Consider the following 21331-nt stretch of genomic DNA (forward strand, 5'->3'; position numbering starts at 1 on the left):
TAAAATGCTTACTTCACAAAAGCTACCCCTTTCCTACTGAAAGGAAGTCAGTCCAGAAGTTTGTAAGAAATAGAAAATGTGACACATTAAACTCATGAATAAGTAGTGAAACAAAGCCAAAACACATTCATCTGTACTTCTTTTAATATAGGTATTTATTTTCTAAAAATTTGAATAAAAATGTAAGAGATGAAACAAAAAAACAATGTGTGAAATATAAATTAAAGGGAAAAAGCAAAATCAGTATTAATAAAAGATGTAAAAAAAAGAGGCCAAACACAGCAAAAATATTTGTTCATGTGAATCCATCCCCACATGACAAAGGGAAGTTACTGATAGAGGTCAAGCATTTCCCCTTCCACAAATGAAAGGAATCAGCTATGGCCATTCTTATTTACCTTGTAGCATTTAGCTCGAGCAGCAGTGCCAGAACCCTGGATTCAGGTGACCAGCCTCAACTCTCAGCCAAGGAATTGTACGTGACTAGAGAGGCCCAAAGAGGGACATTTTCAAAAATAGAACTTTTAAATGGAAATTAAACTAGTAATTTTATTCATTAACATGCAAAGGAAATTGGCAAAGTATTTATTTATAAGTGGGGGGGGCTTACAATAGAAAACTATTATACACTGTTCCAATTTATGGCCATTACCTTCTCTCTCAGTCTGTGCACAAGACTGTGATGAGTCTTTCCCAGAGCTCTGGCTTGTACCTATCCGATGATTTTGTGATCGTAAACCAGGCAAGCTGCAAGAAGAAGTGGTCAAATCTATAGAAACAGAAGTAAAACAGGTAATGTTTTAAAAACTACCAGTAAGTTTATAAAATAAATAGAGATAGAGTAAGAAGCTATCTCCAGAAGGATAAATCACTTCTGAGCATTAAATTCATTATCAGGTGAATGCTCCAAAATAATTGTGAATCAAGTTTGCACTGCACTTGCACAAACAGCTTTGGCCTGGCAGGGAAGTCACTGCTGCGAGAGACCAAGATAGAGTGGATAGGAAGGACCTATTTCCCTTAGCAGAGGGATCAATAGTCAAACAGCATAGATTTAAAGTAATTGGTAGAAAGATTAGAGGGGAGCTGAGGAAAGGATTTTTCACCCAAAAGGTTGTAGGGGTCTGGAACTCACTGCCTGGAAGGGTGGTAGAGGCAGAAATCCTCATCGCATTTAAAAGATGCTTGGATGTGCACTTGAAGTGCCGTAGCCTACAAGGCTGGAAAGTGGGATTAGGCTGGATGGTCCTTTTTCGGCCGGCACAGGCACGCCGGACCAAATGGCCTCCTTCTGTGCCGTAAATTTCTATGATTCTATGCTGTTCCCCCACTCAGGCCTCAGGTAAAAATTGGAGCCCGATCTGCATATTTAAAGCAGGACCCTGTCGGCTTCAGTTGGGTGTCCTTGCCGCTTGTCTTCCAAATCATGGTAGAAACGGAGTGGGTAAAGTCCCTTCTTCATTCTAATTGCCCCCACCCAGTTTCTGCCGGGCAGGTGCAGTTAAAATCGTTCTCAAAGAGCCTACTCCAGATACACAACAGGGAGCTCATATATTCTTGCCATTTAAAAATAAAAGTGTCAAACTATGCCTGAATGCACCTCCTTATTATCCATTCTTCCCACCGAATTGCAATTCTAAATCATTAACCAATATGTGGCTCTACATACTGATGATCTAATTACCAAACTAGCACTCTGCATAAAACAAAGTTTATCTGTGATGAGCACTCTTTTCATGATGTAACATGACATATTCAGAGGAATTTACTGCGCTGCATTCACTTAATGCAGAAAACATTTTTGCAATACTGCTTTTTTGGGAAGGTTCTGGAGAACTGGGTTTGACAGCATGTTCAGCAGACTAACTTCTTTTATACTCCAGCTCCTGCATCCTCTGTGCTAAATAAATGGTATGATCTCAGCAAACTTTGAACTAACTGTAGGGACACAGCAGGGCTATCTATGTTTCCCTCTTTTATTTGTCCTAGCTACTGAACCCATTTTCACATAGCTGTTAAGCAGCTCTAGGCTCTCTGTCTCCTCAAGAAAACAGGGGCTTTATTTTTTATTTAAAGGGTGGACATGGTATACGTAGGCACTAAATATTTGGATGGGCAGGTCTTTGTGACTTGCGGGTGCTTTATAAAACCAACTATTCCTGTATTGTTATCAGAGAACCTAACCAAAAGCAATATGCTTCCTCTAATATTTTGCACAAAGACAGGAATTTAAGAATGAACGCGTCCCCTTGGTTGTTATACTTACTCCAAGGTTTTGTCTTTCAAGCCAGCTACATTAACAATGCAAGTATCAGCTTACAATGTATTGCCGCTTGAACATAAGAAATAGGAGCAGGAGTAGGCCAATCGGCCCTTCGAGTCACCTACTTTTTTGTCAAAATGGAATGCAACCACAAGTTCGACTTTCATGTATTCAGCTCCCTAATCAATGAGATAGGTAGCTTTCTCCAAATGCCTTCAGTTTGGTCTACCAAGTCTTACAGGGGAAAGCAGGAGTGCTGCCTTTTAATCACTAGTCATCATTAAGAAGCCAGTAAAGTGTTATTGTGGGTGTGTGAAATTTTTGCCTAGCATGGCTCACTGCTTCTAGTAGAGGAGGAGGAGAAACGAGGCAGCTTATTAATACTGTTGGTGCCATGGGTTTCTCCTCATGGTTTGACAAGGTTCAGGTGAAGATCTTCTTCCATAGCATTGTACTCAACACAAAATTTAAGAACGTTAATGCGAAGTGAGTATTTTAACAGAACATTTGAAACCTATTCTACAAATCAGTAAAACTAGATTTTATAAACAAACTTAGAGATGTTTAGAGCAGCAACAAAATGATATTTTGGAAGAAGCAAGCTATAATGCTCACTTAACTAACCTGTATTTGAAGCAGAACGTATGCCTCTTAAACTGCGGAAATTGGAAACTTCCAGTGACTGCGTTAAATCAAGGTCATGAAGAATTAGAAGATAACCAGATGATGTTGATATTAGCATCTTTGAACAGTCTGGTGTTAAACGCATTCGCATTAGGTAACGGGTGTGAAAGAATGTTTTGTGTGGACAGCCATCTTCTGTGCATCTGTTTCAAAAGAAAGACAAAATGAAAGTTAGAATTATTATAAACAAACATATACCCCTTACTAATGAATATTTGTGAATACTACCTAATAGATAGCTCCCACAGGAGCAAATTTATGGGTGGGCCAAGCAGCAATACAACGTAAACTGAGGCTTCCAATTCCCACCCAGCAAGTTGCCAATCCAGATCATGCCGCTGGGGAAAGCATAGATCAAAACCCAACTCACTACAAGAACAAAAATACAGGGGGAAATATAATGAAGGGCAATTTGCCACACGCCACATTTCCTAGCAACTAACTCATTGGTAGATGTCCTATAGAAGGCCATTTACCTGCTCTTCCAATAAAAAATTATATATATCCCAGGAAGGATAATAAATGAAGACATTTTCAAAGTCAGAGCTCTCTCAAATGCTTACCGATAACCCATGGAATCATCAAACTTTCTTAACCGCCGTATCAACTTATCTATGATTCTAACTTGCCCTGTCACCTGCAAAGATTTGTGAATATGTAGCCCCAGGTCCCTCTGCTCTTCCACCACCCTCAAAATAGTATAATTTAGATCATACTGCCTCTCCATGTTGTTCCTCCTAAACTTGACACTTATCCACATTAAATTGCATCTGCCACGTGACTGCCCATTTCACCCATCTGTATATGTCCTCCTGAAGTCTGCTACTATCCTGCTCACTATTCACTACGTTGCCAATTTTTGTATCATCTGCAAACTTTGAAATTGTACTCCCTATACCAAGTCCAGGTCATTTATATAGAATCATAGACAGGTTACAGCACAGAAGGAGGCCATTCGGCCCATCAAGTCTGTGCTGGCTCTATGCAAGAGCAATCCAGCTAGTCCCACTCCCCCGCCCAATCCCCGTAGCCCTGCAAACTTTTTCCTTTCAAGTACTTATCCAGTTCCCTTTTGAAAGCCATGATTGAATCTACCTCCACCACCCCCTCGGGCAGTGCATTCCAGATCCTAACCACTCGCTGTGTAAAAAAGTTTTTCCTCATGTCACCTTTGGTTCTTTTGCCAATCACCTTAAATCTATGTCCTCTGGTTCTTGACCCTTCCACCAATGGGAACAGTTTCTCTCTATCTATTCTGTCTAGACCCTTCATGATTTTAAATACCTTTATCAAATCTCCTCTCAACCTTCTCTGTTCCAAGGAGAACCACCCCAGATTCTCCAGTCTATCCATGTAACTAAGGTCCCTCTTCCCTGGAATCATTCTAGTAGATCTTTTCTGCACTCTCTCTAAGGCTTTCACATCTTTCCTAAAGTGGACACAATATTCCAGTTGCGGTCGAACCAGTGTTTTATAAAAGTTCATCATGACTTCCTTGCTTTTGTACTCTATGCTTCTACTTATAAAGCTCAGAATCCCGTATGCTTTTTTAACTGCTTTCTCAACATGCCCTGGCACTTTCAACGATTTGTGCACATATACCCCCAGATCTCTCTGTTTCTGTACCCCTATTAGAATTGTACCCTCTAGTTTATATTGCCTCTCCTCGTTCTTCCTACTGAAATATATCACTTCGTATTTTTCTGTGTTAAACTTCATCTGCCACGTGTCCGCCCATTCTACAAGCCTGTCTATATCCTCTTGAAGTCTATCACTATCCTCCTCACTGTTCACTACACTTCCAAGTTTAGTGTCATCTGCAAATTTGGAAATTGTGCCCTGTACAGCCAAGTCCAAGTCATTAATATATATCAAGTAAAGCAGTGATCCTAGTACCGACCCCTGGGGAACACCACTATACACCTCCCTCCAATCTGAAAAACAACCGTTCACCACTGCTCTCTGCTTACTGTTACTTAGCCAATTTTGTATCCATGTTGCTACTGCACCCTTTATTCCATGGGCTTCAATCTTGAAGACAAGACTATTATGCGGCACTTTATCAAACGCCTTTTGAAAGTCCAAATACACCACATCAACTGCATTGCCCTCGTCGACCCTCTCTGTTACCTAATCAAAAAACTCTACCAGGTTAGTTAAACACGATTTGCCTTTAACAAATCCGCGCTGGCTTTCCCTAATGAATCCACACTTGTCCAAGTGACTGCTAATTCTGTCCCGGGTTATTGTTTCTAAAAAAGTTTCCCCACCACCGAGGTTAAACTGACTGGCCTGTAGTTGCTGGGATTATCCTTAATCCCTTTTTTGAACAAGGGTGTAACATTTGCAATTCTCCGGTCCTCTGGCACCACCCCATATCTAAGGATGTTTAGAAGATTATGGCCAGTACCACCCTTAGCAACCTAGGATGCATCCTGTCTGGACCGGGTGACTTATCCACTTTAAGTACAGCTAGACTTTCTGATACCTCCTCTATCAATTATTAGCCCATCCAGTATCTCAACTACATCTTCCTTTACTGAGACTCTGGCAGCATCTTCTTCCTTGGTAAAGACAGATGCAAAGTACTCATTTAGTACCTCGGCCATTCCCTCTGCCTCCATGAGTAGACCTCCTTTTTGGTCCCTGATCGGCCCCATCCCTCCTCTTACTACCCGTTTACTGTTTAAATGTCTATAGAAGGCTTTTGGAATCCCTTTTACGTTTGCCGCCAGTCTATTCTCATACTCTCTCTTTTCCCCTCACTTCTTTTTATAAGAAGAAAAGCAATGGTCCTAATACCGACCCCTGGGGATCCCACAGCATTCTTCTCTCCAGTCAAAAACATCCGTTCACCATTACTCTCTGCCTCCTATCCCTTAGCGAAATACATACCCAAGTTACCACTGTTCCTTTAATACCATTGCCTTTAACAAATCCACGCTGGCTGTCCCTTATTAGCCCATGCTTCTCCAAGAGAGAAGCAGACTTCAGGAGGATATAGACAGACTGGTGAAATGGGCAAACACATGGCAAATGCAATTTAATGTGGATAAGTGTGAAGTGATGCACTTTGGGAGGAACAACATGGAGAGACAGTGTTATCTAATGTCTGTAGTTACCAGGTTTATCCCTCTTCCCTTTTTTGAACAGGGGTGTAACATTTGCAATCCTCCAGTCCTCTGGCACCACCCTCGTATCCAAGGAGAATTGAAAGATTGTGGTCAGAGCTTCTGCTATCTCCACCCTTGCTTCCCTCAGCAACCTAGGATGCATCCTACCTGGACTGGGTGACTTGTTAATTTTGAATGATACCAACCTATTCAGCACCACCTTTCTATCTATTTTTATCCTATCCAATATCTCTACTCCAACCCCCACCTCCACCCCCCCACCATCGTCCTCTCTGTGACATTAACTTCATCCTCTTCTGTGAAGACAGATGCAAAGTACTCATTCAGTACCTCAGTCATGCCCTTTGCTCCACAAGAAGATTTCCTTTTTTTGTCCCTAATTGGCCCCACCATCCCTTTAACTATTCTTTTACTTTTCATATGTTTATAGAAGATTTTTGGGTTCCCTTTTATGTTACCTGCAAATCTTTTCTCATACTCTCCCTTTGCCCTTATAACCTTTGACAATTACCCTCTGTACTCTCTGTATTCAGCCTGGTTTTCAAATGTATTCTGTATCCTGGATACATTTCATTATGTGAGGTAATGCATTTGGGGAGAGCAAACAAGGCAAGGGAATACACAATAAATGGGAGGATACTGAGAGATGTAGAGGAAGTGCATGTCCACAGATCCCTGAAGGTAGCAAGACAGGTAGATAAGGTGGTTAAGAAGGCATATGGAATGCTTTCCTTTATTAGCCGAGGCAAAGAATATAAAAGCAGGGATGTTATCCTGGAACTACGTAAAACACTAGTTAGGCCACAGCTTGAGTTCTGCGCACAGTTCTGGTCACTACATTACAGGAAGGATGTAATTGCACTAGAGAGGGTGCAGAGGAGATTTACGCGGATGTTGCCAGGACTGGAGAATTTTAGCTATGATGAAAGATTGGATAGGCTGGGGTTGTTTTCCTTGGAACAAAGGAGGCTGAGGGGTGATTTGATTGAGGTGTACAAAATTATGAGGGGCCTAGATAGAGTGGATAGGAAGGACCTATTTCCCTTAGCAGAGGGGTCAATAACCAGGAGGCATAGATTTAAAGTGATTGGTAGAAGGATTAGAGCGGAAATGAAGAAAAAAATTTTCACCCAGAGGGTGGTGGGGGTCCGGAACTCACTGCGAGAGGTGGTAGAGGCAGAAATCCTCAACTCATTAAAAAAAAACAACTGGATGTGCACCTGAAGAGCCGTGGCCTGCAGGGCTACGGACCAAACGTGGGAAAGTGGGATTAGGCTGGGTGGCTCATTTCACAGCTGGCACGGACACGATAGGCCGAATGGCCTCCCTTCCGCGCCGTATATTTTCTATGATGTTTCTCTAAAGTTTGCAACGTAAGACTAAGCAGAAGAAAAGAAAACTTAACTAGTGAATAATCAAAAAAATTCCAGAAAGATCAGGAGCTTAACTTAAACTTGCCAGTGGATCAGCATTATTATAAAAAATTATAAACTTGAGCACTGGGATCAGCTGTAGCTGCAGAATTGCTACAACTGATATTGCCATCGTGCTAAGTTTAAATGTGTAATATTGAAAACAACTTTGAATCAATATTACGGCTATCTGTTCCACTTCTGATGTAGCCAGGACCTATCTGTTTAAACACATTTCTGTACCAGCGAGTGAGTGTTTGCTGAGTGCAACATCAAGTGATACAGTAACCAGCTAATACTACACTCAGCATACAGCAAAGGACAGATTTTCAATATACATGTCTTGACTACCATGGGAGTGGAACAGGCAAGTGCCAACTGTGAATGCAACAGATATTCTCTGCAATGAATTTGAAGTCAGACTATAGTAATTTAAAAGTCAAGCTGTGAAGGAGGAGTCTGGACAATGAGGCGCAAATGAAAAGTTTTGTCTCTTATGGCTGAATGCAACATCCATTTTAAATCACAGCTTTTGTATTAACACAATAGGTAACTGTTTCAGTTTCTAAGTTTTGTCCATGTTGTTATCTTTTATAACCACATTCATTATAAATAAAGCCAACTGTGTTCAATTTCTCACAAGGCTGCTCCTGTGGCTTTCATTACAGCAAAAATATTTTTAAAACTGTCTATCTTTCTGAAACTGTATCCCTGCTTGTCTCCCACTCTCTGAAAGTTCTCATGTGAGTTGTTATTAAAGCTCAAGACTCATGGAATACAGGTTATTCAGAGGGACTGAAAATTGGTTTCACAAAAGAAGTTAATAGGTAATGCAATAATCATGGTGGACCTTAATCCTCATGTAGACTGGGCGAATCAAATCAGCAAAAGTAGTTTGGAGGACAAGTTCATGGTATGCATTCAGGACAGTTTCCTAGAACAATATGTTGTGGAACCAACCAGGGAACAGGCTATTTTAGATCTTGTCTTGTGTAATGAGACAGGGTTAATTAGTAATCTCATAGTAAGGGATCCTCTGGGAAAGAGTGATCATAATAGGATAGAATTTCACATTTAGTTCAAGAGTGATGTACTTAAGTCCAAAACTAGAGTCTTAAAATTAAACAAAGCCAATTACATAGCTATGAGGGACGAGCTGGCTAAGGTAGCTTGGGAAATTAGATTAAAAGGTATGACGGTAGATAAGCAATGGCAAACATTTAAAGAAATATTTCATAATTCTCAACAAATATACATTCCATTGAGAAATAAAAACTCCACTGGAAAAGTGATCCATCCGTGGCTAACTAAAGAAGAGGCTTATAATGTTGCCAAGAAGAGTAGTAAGCCTGAGGATTGGGAGAGTTTTAGAAACCAGCAAAGGATGACCAAAAAATTGATAAAGAGGGAGAAAACAGAATATGAAAGTAAACTAGCAAGGAATATAAAAACAGACTGTAAGAGCTTCTACAAGTACATAAAAGAGAATGGTGAAAGTAAACGTGGGTCCCTTAGAGGCTGAGACAGAAGAAATTGTAATGGGGAATAAGGAAATGGCAGAGACGTTAAACAAATATTTTGTATCTGTCTTCACAGCAGAAGGCACAAAAAACATACCAGCAATAGTGGGAAACCAAGGGTCTAATGAGAGAGACGCACTTAAAGTAATTAATATTAGTAAAGAAAAAGTACTGGAGAAATTAATGGGACTAAAAGCTGACAAATCCCCTGGACCTGATGGCCTACATCCTAGGGTTTTAAAAGAGGTGACTGCAGAGATAGTGGATGCATTGGTTGTGATCTTCCAAAATTCCCTAGATTCTAGAACAGTCCCAGTGGATTGGAAGGTAACAAATGTAACACCGCTATTCAAGAAAGGAGGGAGAGAGAAAACAGGGAACTACAGGCCAGTAAGCCTGACATCAGTCATCGGGAAATTGCTGGAATCCATTATTAAAGACATGGTAACAGAGCACTTAGAAAATCATAATATGATTAAGCAGAGTCAACATGGTTTTATGAAAGGGAAATTGTGTTTGACAAATCTATTAGAGTATTTTGAGGATGTAATTAGCAGGGTAGATAAAGGGGAACCAGTGGATGTAGTATATTTGGATTTTCAAAAGGCATTCGATAAAGTGCCACACGAAAGGTTGTTACACAAGATAAGGGCTCATGGGGTTGGGGGTAATATATTAGCATTGGTAGATGATTGGTTAAGGGACAGAAAACAGAGAGTAGGAATAAACAGGTCATTCTCAGGTTGGCAGGCTGTAACTAGTGGGGTGCCGCAAGGATCAGCGCTGGGGCCTCAGCTATTTACAATCTATATTAATGACTTAGATGAAGGGACCGAGTGTAATGTATCCAAGTTTGCTGACTTGGTGGGAAAGTAAACTGTGACGTGGACACAAAAAGACTGCAAAGGGATGTAGACAGGTTAAGTGAGTGGGCAAGAAGGTGGCAGATGGAGTATAATGTGAGGAAATGTGAGTTTATTCACTTTAGCAAGAAGAATAGAAAAACAGACTACTTTTTAAATGGTGAGAAACTATTAAATGTTGGTGTTCAGAGTGATTTGGGTGTCCTTGTACATGAAACACAAAGTTAATATGTAGGTACAGCAAGCAATAAGGAAGGCAAATGCTATGTTGGCCTTTATTACAAGGGAGTTGGAGTATAAGAGTAAGCAGGTTTTGCTGTAATTATATAGGGCTCTGATGAGACCACACCTGGAGTACTGTGTACAGTTTTGGTCTCCTTACCTAAGGAAGGATATACTTGCCTTAAAGGCAGTGCAACAAAGGTTCACTAGATTGATTCCTGGGAAGAGAGGGTTGTTCTATGAGGAGAGATTGAGAAGAATGGGCCTATACTCTCTGGAGTTTAGAAGGATGAGAGGTGATCTCATTGAAACATAAAAGAATCTGAGAGGGCTTGACAGGGTAGATGCAGAGAGGCTGTTTCCCCTGGCTGGAGAGCCAGGAACTAGGGGGCTTAGTCTCAGGATAAAGGGTCAGATATTTAGGACTGAGATGAGGAGAAATTTCCTCACTCAAAGGGTTGTGACTCTTTGGAATTCTCTTCCCAGAGGACTGTGGATGCTCAGTCGTTGAGTATATTCAAGGCTGACATAGATAGATTTTTGGACTCTAGGGGAATCAAGGGATATGGAGATCGGGCGGGAAAGTGGAGCTGAGGTCGAAGATCAGCCATGATCTTATTGAATGGCGGAGCAGGCTCGAGGGGCCGTATGGCCTACTCCTGCTCCTATTTCTTATGTTCTTATGTTAAGTCAGAGGGTGATGATAAATGGAAAATTCTCTGCCTGGAAATGGTAACCAGTGATGTTCCACCGGACATTGGTAATATTATAAAAGTTGCTGATGTATGTACAAAACTCTTGGAAAAGAGATTGTTAGTATTCAGAGACATTTAGACCAATTACGCAGATGGTTTGAAAAATGGCATATTGATTCAACGTGGATAAAGTAACTTAATGCATATAGGAACAGGAAACACTAAACATGTGTACAACATAAAGCGTCCTGTTTTGTAAAGGGCTAGTTGATTGTGGACTGAGCCTCTATCGCAATCCCATGGGGATAGTGAGGTATTTCCCTACAGTGAGGGCACCACTAAAAATTCAGGAAGGGTCTGGCCCACCAAAACTGGCAACACAAAAGGTGGCATGTGGTACCTATCAATCAAAGAAGGCATCAATTTATTTGGTAGTTGCCACATGTGAGTGTTCAGGAGTCATCCAGGTAGCCCAATAACGGAGTAGAAATGGAAAATAATTTGGGAACGATCAAATACGCAGGAAATAATTCAGAGAAAAGTGACCAAGCTGATTTCAGGCCATCAGGGAACGAAATTACAAGGAAAGGCCCAGCAGATCGAACTCAACTGCACGGAGAAAAGGAGACTTGATACAGACATTTAGAAAAATAAAAGGTGGTGGTAAGCAGGCTATTTACCTTTGTCAGTGAGCGCTAAGCTCAAGGACCGAGGGTTACAGAGACATTAATAAATTAGAATTCCAGCATATGCAGTTTTTCCTTTTTGTTTACATTAATAATCTGTTTGATTCACATGGGGTTAGGAAGTAAGTATAGAGATCTTGGGTGGGGAGTCTTTGGTTGAGGTAGTTGTACAAGGACTGTAGAAGGAATAGGCTTGATGGACTGAATGGCCTCTTCTTGTTCCAAAGTTCCTTAAGTTATCACATCTTTTGTGGAATATGACTGGCAAGATAACCAAAGCAGAAAGTAACCAATTTGAAAGTAGAAAAACAGAGACTCAAACACTTAATCAATGAAAAAAAAGACACGACGATCAGTGCAGACATAAACTTTTTCTAAATTACACTAGTAGATTTCTTTTGACATTGTTTATAGTGAGTTCTCTCACCTACTGATCTTTTTCTTTCTCACTCTCTCTCATTTTGTCACCCTGAACTATCTGTCTCACTTCCCTACCTCTCTTTTTCTCTTACCCAACTGATTGAAAAGACACCTAAACACCCAAAAATTAAATAAAAAAACAAAATTATGATAGTCCTGGATGATGTCGTCACATTAGTGTCCACAGGCTTGCAACTGCAGCCAAACAGGTAGATGTTGACATACCATTTTGCCATTACAAATGCTGAATAAAAAAGGTGACTCAAAAATCATGACAGAGAGTAACCTTAATGTGGAAAGGAAGTGCTAATTTCATTTTTAACACCATGACTGATTTTTTTTCAGAAAGAATAATAATTTTTGTGAAGTGTACACCCACTGTTAATTTTTGTCTAAAAAGTTTTAAGTCTTAAGGCCTGAAAAACGTTGATGCCTTCCAAAGGTATGTAAACTATGGCTTTTTTTTAAAATTAAGTTTACACAATCTTGTATTACAATGGTCTTTTCCAGTCCTGTACATTGTCTAACACAAACTCATTTTAGTTTCATCACTCAGCAAACATCAAAGGCCTTGGAAAAACATGCAAAACACCAACCTATTTGTGTCCCATGTGATTACATTCCCATCAAATCCTGATGTTACTAGTAGTCTTGTATTGGTATCATATTCAATGTTCTTTACCCAGCTAGTATGGCCATGCAAGGTGCAGACCTTTGTGTTGAGGTTACGTAAATCCCACAGTGCTACTGTAGTATCATCAGAGCAGGTTGCAAACAGCCTGTTATCAAGAAACCTAAAAGAAAAACATAGCATATGTTGATATTTTGAGTGCTATGAAACAATAAAACTTCTCAGCCACAGAACAGTGAAGCAATATCTGCAGCAGTTTCAGTAAAAGATTTATATTCAAAAGCCATCCTAAATTATTGCACTTCACAATGTGAAACTTCCATCCATATACGCCTTTATGAGATCACATTTTCTAATATAAACTCTAGGACAAGGGTACACAGATTGAAGCTTAGACAAGAAAAGATGAATACATTAACTTCTTCATGCAAAGTGGTGAATATGTGAAACAGCTACTCAGTGAGTCTACACAAGTGAAGGATATTTAAAAATTTCCAGAGGGTATGGATATATTTTTGGCAGACAAGTTTATTGAAAGTTATAAGGGACAAAATAAGGTGGGAAGTCTACAACCTTTGGGACTGGCCCAAAGGATGGAAATGGTCTTTTCTGGTCCTATGTTCCTAAGGACACTGGGAGAGGAAGGAGTGGGCGTTAGTATGTCTAGTGCTATATCGTGAGAAGCCATGGTCTTCTGGAACTTGCTTGCTTGCTTTAGGGAGCTATGGAGGAATATCCCAGAGCTTTTCTTGACATTGGCCACAGGTTTTTCTTCCCTCACTTCCACCAGGATTCAGCATTACTGATGATTAGGAGAGTGGTACACAAGACTGCACTGTGTATGGATAGTGTGAGCATTGATGAACCTGATGGTCTTTTCTTGCCCTTCTTTTCTGTACATATGTTTATATCTATCATTGCTGTTTTAAATAAATTCTGTAATTGGCAAGTCATTTTATTTCATTCTTGATGACACATTGGTGATTTTTTCAGACAGGTTTTTCTCTTGCTGCAGTAATCCACCACAATGAACAAGTTTTCAGAAGGCGTGTCTCTTCCATATTCAGCACCATGCATTGGTACCACTCATAACTATAAAGGCCACTTAAATACCATCAGTAACTACCTTCCTAAAGCTGATTTGTTAACATGCTGAGAGGACATTTAATATAGGTTTTTAAAATTAAGAAGGATTTTGATAGAGTGAATAAGGTTGGGGAGTCAGTGATCGGTGGGGGGGTTATCGATTTAAAATTCTCACTAAGAGTGTGAGGAGAAAGGTTAGGAGTGACTTCATTACGCAGAGGATTGTTGAGCATGGAATGCTTTGCTACATACAGTAGTTGAGGCAGAGACCATTGCATCTTGGAAGAGAAAATTGGAGAAATCTTTGAAGCAGAGGAAGATACAGGGCTTGATGCCATTGTGCCTCAAGCCCATTCTGGACCTTATGTTCAACCTGATGTATGCTGATTTAATTCTTTCATCTCAATGTACATTGCCCTTATGTTCTTTTAGCTGATCTCATATTTAAGCTGGTGTTCCATTACCATCATCCTTGCCTTGCACCATCATCCCCTTTGTCATTTAATCACTCCTGCTATCCATCCTATCAGAGACCTTCCCTTTTGTTCTTTCCTCCCTTCCCCTTCCCTCCCCCCTTTGCCTGGCTCTGTACCTGCTTAAAAACTGTTAAATCTTTAACTTCTTCCAATTCTGACGAAAGGTAATCGACCTGAAATGTTAACTCTGTTTCTTTCTCCACAGATGCTGCCCGACTTGCTGAGTATTTCCAGCATTTTCTGCTTTTATTTCATATTTAAGCTGCTTTTAAAGCAATGAGTGACACTAACATATGGTTCCACAGATGGAAGTGACATCTTCTGAAAGCTAAAGTAAGTTGCAATGCTACAGCAAGAGAAAACCCATTAATATTTAAATTAAAATTTTATTTTGATATTTTTCATTTTTATTTTCTCCTCCTTAAAGCCCAGTTTTTAGGCCTTCACCAATGTCACTTTATAACCAGCCACTAGGAGGTGCATAATAGTAGTTTAGAGGTGAATCTCCCTTTTCTGCTGCCTTGGGAAATGTCCAGCCTCCACTTGTAACCTATCAGCAGCATGTTCAAGGCTGGTAATTCACTGTATAGGGAACCACAGACACATATCCATTTCCCATCACCAATTACCACATTGAGAATATCCAACATATTACATGATGTGGAGATGCCGGTGATGGACTGGGGTTGACAATTGTAAACAATTTTACAACACCAAGTTATAGTCCAGCAATTTTATTTTAAATTCACAAGCTTTCGGAGGCTTCCTCCTTCGTCAGGTGAACGATCGTTCACTTGACGAAGGAGGAAGCCTCCGAAAGCTTGTGAATTTAAAATAAAATTGCTGGACTATAACTTGGTGTTGTAAAATTGTTTACAATTGTCAACATATTACAGGGTGATTTATCATAAGCTGACATAAGTCAGCCCTATATCCTATTGCTCCTTGACAATTGATCAAAATTTCCCCAGCCAACAAGTAATTAGCTTCCTAAAATGGCAACCAGAAATGTTAATTAACTCAAAACCTACCACAACAAGCCAACACCTTCAGGAAAGGAGGGAAAGGGAGAACAGAAAAACGAAACTACCACCATCCTGTGTGGGTGCAGCCAGTATCTGCAATAATGCAACATGCATCAGTGATGCAATAATATAACCCCATTCAGCAGGAAATCAAATATCTCTTGCTCCAAGGCTCAGTACAACCCAAAGCCCTGAAAACATGATGACTGGAAGGAAGACCAGACTCAATCCTCCGCATCAGTGTTTGTGATAAGGTTGGCCAAAGTAAACCGTCCATATATCAGAGTTGGTAGCACTTAAGCCAGGCCGCAATCAAAAAGTCTGAATGGAACACCAATGCCAAGTTTTACATGGCATTTCTCCTGCTCAAGGAACTCTTTCCCCAGATACTGTTATTGCCTGGAACTTCATCCGTTGTGTGCAATTTAAAGGCAAAGCTAACCATCTATTTATTCAATCATGGTTGAAGCATTTTGACAGCCTCATTGGTACTTCTTCACTATGGTCCCATATCTTTCTACCCTTAACACAAGCTTCCAACTTCACCCTGTTGTTATACAACTTAATATAAAAAGGGAGAAGATTTGGTGATACTGCAGTATTGATGTAAACTCTTGTCGGTCGGTGCTAATTCTTTAAACTGAACCTGTGTGGACCTGTGCAGCACTATTTGACGATCCCAATCTGGCCATTACTAGCTCTCTGTGTGTACATGTTGAGGAAGCATACATCAGTGAACTAGCACCTAAAACTTATGATTGTTGTGTGGCCAATGACTACAGAAGGATTCTGGGCGAGACCCTGATTCACCAAAATCCAAGGTAGTCAGCATAGGTACCAGCTGGCTTGAACAAGATTTCCAAATGTATTTTGTGCAGCAACGTGCTGTACTACAGAAGGGCATGGCGTAGACTTGCATCTACTGTACCCCACATGACAAACTCCTGATCTTGGCTGTGCCATCAAGGACAGAAGCTGTACGGAAGCTTCCTCAAAGGGAATGCAATAATAATTTAAAAAACTATAATCACTCTCATGCACCTTCCAGCAGCCACTTACAGAGAAACATCAGCAGAGGCCTAGGAGCAGGTCACCTGCATGCCCTCCCAAACGGTGAATGGTGCATGGCATGGGGGAACCTAAAGAGGGGAAGAAGAAAAATATATTAAAAACAGAGTCCCCCCCAGGCATTTTTTCTGCTTATAGTTAACCAAGGTTTACATAGCAGAACTCAAAAAGGACCAGTGTGTCCCATGGGAACTACCTATTTGACCTGATGATTAATAAATTTTCACCAGTAGAACTTGTTTTGGGACATTATGATAATTCTAATCTAGTGAACCTTCTTTAGAATCTCTTCATAAATCCATGCAATGTGCAGCTGTGGTGAAGTTTCAGGCACTAAAAGAATCAGCCATGATACTTAGTGACAACAAAATTCTGCTTGCAATTTTTACAAATTTTAACAAATTCAGGACTTGAAGCAGCACAAATATGATGGGTGCTAATGAGAAAAAGCGAAACAAAGGCACAGTATAGAGATGCTATATAAGACATGAGAAAGGTAAAGTCACTTGATCAAGCACATCACATGCTATTAAAGAAAAAAGCACCCTAAAGCCTTCCTGATGGCTTTGCTTTAATATCTGATTACCTGTAATATGCAAAGAATGAATGAAAAATACCTTTAGCTGAATGTGAAGTATGCATGTTTTCTTCATAATTGCAATAACATCTCCAGTCCTCTGGAGGGCAAGATATAAACAACCAGTTGTGTGCACAGCACTGTACATTGTACAATATCATAGTCCACTCAGTGACAAGTTTAGTGCTGGATTTTATTTCAGCAATATAATTAATTGGATTGGCCCATTTAAATTCATTGCTGAATTACATAAATAACATAAGTGGCTAGGACCATTAAAGGCTAAAACACATTCAAGGAGTTAACTCTTGGACTGTCTCCAGTAGACCCTAATATTATAGTGATAAAGCTAGTCAAATGCTAAGAGTAATTTTGTTACTGCATTATTAACTCTATACAACAAAACACTAAAAAAGGTAAATGAAAATAAAAATAATGTAAACACTATCCACTCTTCCTTCTATTTTTATTTTACCTTCATTTCTATTTCACACTTCTTTAAGGTTTAAATATTTGATTTCCTCTGTTTTCTGGTTCCCATGATGCATTTTGGAAATGGGACCCATTTCAAAAAATTTGTTTTCTGATTTCAGGTGGTTTTCAGCCAAAGGCTGTTTCTTCCAGCCTATTGAGGCCTCGAACTCAAAAAAAGGACATGATGATCGCACCATTATGTTGTCTTAAGAACATGAGAAATAGGAGCAGGAGTAGGCATCTGGCTATCGAGCCTGCTCCGCCATTCAACAAGATCATGGCTGATCTTCTACCTCAAAGCCATTTTCTTGCACTATCCCCATTTTCTAAAAGCAAACTAATGTTGCTACTGCTAAAGAGTTCTCATTCATGGTGCTGACAGCCTGAATGCATTCAAACCATATAATTTGTTCACAAGGCATTAGGAATTAACACCATATATAGAGAAAGAACTACTTACATTTATGGAATACCTGACCAAGTCTCAGAAAAGTCTCAAAGTACTTCACACACAATGAAGTACTTTGAAGTACACTGACTGTTATTACATGGGCAAATGTGGACAAACCAGAAAAAGTGTTTTGCAACATTATGTCTCTAGACAAGGGTTATAAGAAACATAAACAGAAAATGCTGGAAACAGTCAGCAGGTCAGTCTGCATCTGTGGAGAGAACAGACAAGTTAACATTTCAGGTGCAAACCCTTCCTGCTGAGTGTTTCTAGCATTTTTGTTTTTTGCTTCCAATTTCAGGTATCTGCAGTATTTTACTCCATACTCGCTAATAGGAAAAGGAGGTTTTGATGACAAATGCATGATTTTATTGCATAAAAATACGAGAAAAAAAAACTTACAAACATTCCTCCATTGTATCCCGCCTTGGCCTTGCCCCCTACCTATTTCTGTAACCTCCTCCAGCCCTACACCCCTCAGAGATCTCTGCGCTCCTCCAATTCTGGCATCTTGCACATCCCTGATTTTTATCACTCCACCATTGGCGGCCGTGCCTTTAGCTGTCTAAGCCCTAAGCTCTGGAATTCCCTTCCTAAACCTCTCTCTCCTCCTTTAAGATGTTCCTCAAAACCTACCACTTTGGCCAAGCTTTTGATCACCTGTCCTCATGTCTCCTGGTGTCAAATTTTGTTTGATAACGCTCCGACGAAGCGCCTTGGGACATTTTACTACATTAAAGGCGTTATATAAATGCAAGTTGTTGTTGTTGTATCTGCTTGAGGGCTTTGTAGAAACAGGAGACTTCTTCAGTCTTACATGATTGAAAGTGACAGCTGTTTATATTTATTAAAACTATGTATAATTATATCAAAAATTTTTGAAAATTTTGTGTAACTATTACAATAAAATAATTTACAGTATACATATAGCAGCGCCTCTAAATTTCTGAAATATAATTATTCTCTAGGATGATTAAACTTTAAAAAAATTGCTAGCTGGGAATCTGATCCCAAATGCTAACAGGAAACAGAATCATTTAAAAACAAACAAAATGCTGACCCACCAAATTAAAAAATATCCATTTTTGCAGAGTTGCTGTGTAACTGACCTGATGTTATTGACACAATCTTCATGAGCTTCAGACAGAGTTTTGATATGTTTTGAAGACACTGGGTCAAACAAGAGAACTTCAGTCAGTTCACATGCCACCGTCAACACAGATCTAGACAGGAGAAGAAACAAAAACATAGGAGGAAACAAAATCAGTTTTTCTATTCAGACTGTCAGATGGCATTTGACAGTAGTATTTGTCTTCATTTTGAAGTAAATCTAAAGAAGTGCAAAACAGTTTATATATGAATATTTTCACTACAGGTATATCAGAAGTTGTGCTTCAGTATATGTACGCTACAGGTACATACAGTTTATGGTTTCATATTCTCTTATGTGTGAATACAGAATTGCCACATAATGTAAATAAAAATACTCAAACTACAGCTTCCCTCCTAGTCACTGCTGTGCATCTGCCCTGTCAGAGGTTTTAGAGTAGCAGTACAGAAATTGCAACCTGTTGTATGGAAGTGTTAAGGATGACTTTGGTTTTCACCTTCATGAATGGTTGGTATATTTGAAATTCTACATAATTAAAAGCTTTGTGATTAGAGAGTCCTTAGAGTGTTTGCGATTGATTCATGCTAAACACTTGGTATTAGAGCTCCCATGTTCAGCACAGAACAGATTCAGAGAATCAATTCCAGAAAAACACACAAAGCAGCCATATTGCTCTCTGCTCCTCTCTCTAATTATGCTTCAATTGGTTTCCACCCCACTCATGCATCCAATCCTAACTTTGAATATATTTCATTCTTTCTCAGTTCATCCATTAATTTGGCCCCTTGTCCAGCCAAGTACTCCTAGAAAACTCACTAAACACCACATTAGCAGTAGCTTAGCTATGGCCATAGGTAATTAGCTGGGTTTGCTTCCAGAACGGTCTCATGGAGTACATCCTTCCCTCTGTTCCATATTCTCAGCCCAACAATCCCAAACCAGTCCTTCATACTTTTAAATCAGCCTTTCAGTTGCATAAGATCAATTTGAAAAATGCACTAATACTCACCCTACCAGGCCTCAGCCTAGGCCTCCACACCCAAATGATCTATTTTTATAACCTTTTCCTTGTTTATGCCTCCCCACTCAGACCTCAATCCAGAGCCCGGGCGACAGACTCCATCCTGACTCAACATCCCCACACTAACCCCAACTAGTTATATTTACATATATTAAAAATATTTCATACAATTAAAGAAATTTTTATTCATAACTGGACATTTATAACAGCATATATTTATATTCAGAACTGGAAAGACTTGCATTTATATAGCACTTTATAACATTACTAAGAAATGTCCCAAAGTACTTCATATACAATTAATTACTTTAATTGGAATAAATTATGAAAGAAAAGTCTATAATCATTTATATTTCCCCATATTTATACATAATTTTATTCAATTCAATACAATATAATTTGATATATTTATGTTATATACAAAGTTTCATATTTTTATGCAATTACATATATAATTTTATTACTGTTTACATGCATACTGTAACAAATAGGGATATTTCTGTTTTTATTTCCCACAGTTTTAAACTAACTAGAGTTAAACTGATCGCCATCTTCCCTCACTAAATGTAATAATGAAAGCTGGGAGACAGGTTGTCTGCAGGATCGTGGGGCCAGGTTAACTAATTTGGAAATTATTCAGAATACAGGGATTTTGTTATTGGGTCAAATAGAAGTCAAGATTCTGGAAACCTAGATGATTTGTGAGCACCTGCTGATTGGCATTTTACACAATTTCTACTACTGTATCTTTCAGCATAGTTGATTGTCAGCTTTCACTTTAAAGGCTTTTGGATTGAATAACTATTTGGAATTTCGCCCATAGTCTTTAGCAATGGCCAGAGATCTTATCTCCATGCATGAATTGAAATTCATTGCATCCACGTACAACATCACAAATGGAAGGTCTATCAAAAGATAAACATGTTTCAACCTCTTATTTCTTAAGAGTCTTACATCACTACCCCTATTTCTTTCCCTTTGAACAATCCCCTGGACTCCTATATCCTCTCCATCCCTTTGCTCCACTGTCGCTCACCTCACCCTTAACCCTCCAACCACTCTCCCCCACTCCCACTTGCTCCCCTAAGGTTGGGATGCTGAGGTCAGAGGTCCCCTCACCCTTACAAGTTTCCTTCCTCACCTCCATTCCTACCTGTTTCCCTCAACAAGTTTTGTTTTCTTTCTTTTTTTAATATTTAAAAGAAATCAAATTAGAATGAGGGAAAAAGAGAGCCTGTCTGCCTTTCTCTCTATCTCATAGGTGTCATAAATTCAAATTTCTGTCTCACAGGTCTAAGCCACTGACATTGACCTTTCCAACTTCAACAAAACACAGGTGAGGTAATTAGATGGCTTAGAATTCAACTGTATTTTTTGAAAATTGAAGTATGACATGAAGAAAGCACACACTCTCTCTCTGATCCCAATCTCTCTTATTCAACCCCTCTATCTAACTAGTCTCTTTTTCTCACCCTCCCTTTCTCAGACACCTGTTTCTGCCTCAGTCAGTGT

The 21331-nt window shown here is 39.5% G+C and overlaps 1 protein-coding gene across 2 annotated transcripts in view; it reads right to left on the bottom strand.

Moving 5' to 3' along the window:
- wdr32 (WD repeat domain 32) overlaps nucleotides 1-21331 on the bottom strand; it is a 44700-nt gene that overhangs the window by 17730 nt on the left and 5639 nt on the right. For both annotated transcript variants that reach the window (XM_067994925.1, XM_067994919.1), the window contains exons 2-5: nucleotides 18797-18910; nucleotides 12496-12693; nucleotides 2888-3090; nucleotides 653-769 (exon numbers count right to left, since the gene is read on the bottom strand). In XM_067994925.1, coding sequence (XP_067851026.1) covers nucleotides 653-769; nucleotides 2888-3090; nucleotides 12496-12693; nucleotides 18797-18910 — 632 coding nt within the window. The remainder of the gene's footprint in view (nucleotides 1-652; nucleotides 770-2887; nucleotides 3091-12495; nucleotides 12694-18796; nucleotides 18911-21331) is intronic.

This window comes from Heptranchias perlo, chromosome 1, assembly GCF_035084215.1.
Source record: "Heptranchias perlo isolate sHepPer1 chromosome 1, sHepPer1.hap1, whole genome shotgun sequence".
NCBI lineage: Eukaryota > Metazoa > Chordata > Chondrichthyes > Hexanchiformes > Hexanchidae > Heptranchias > Heptranchias perlo.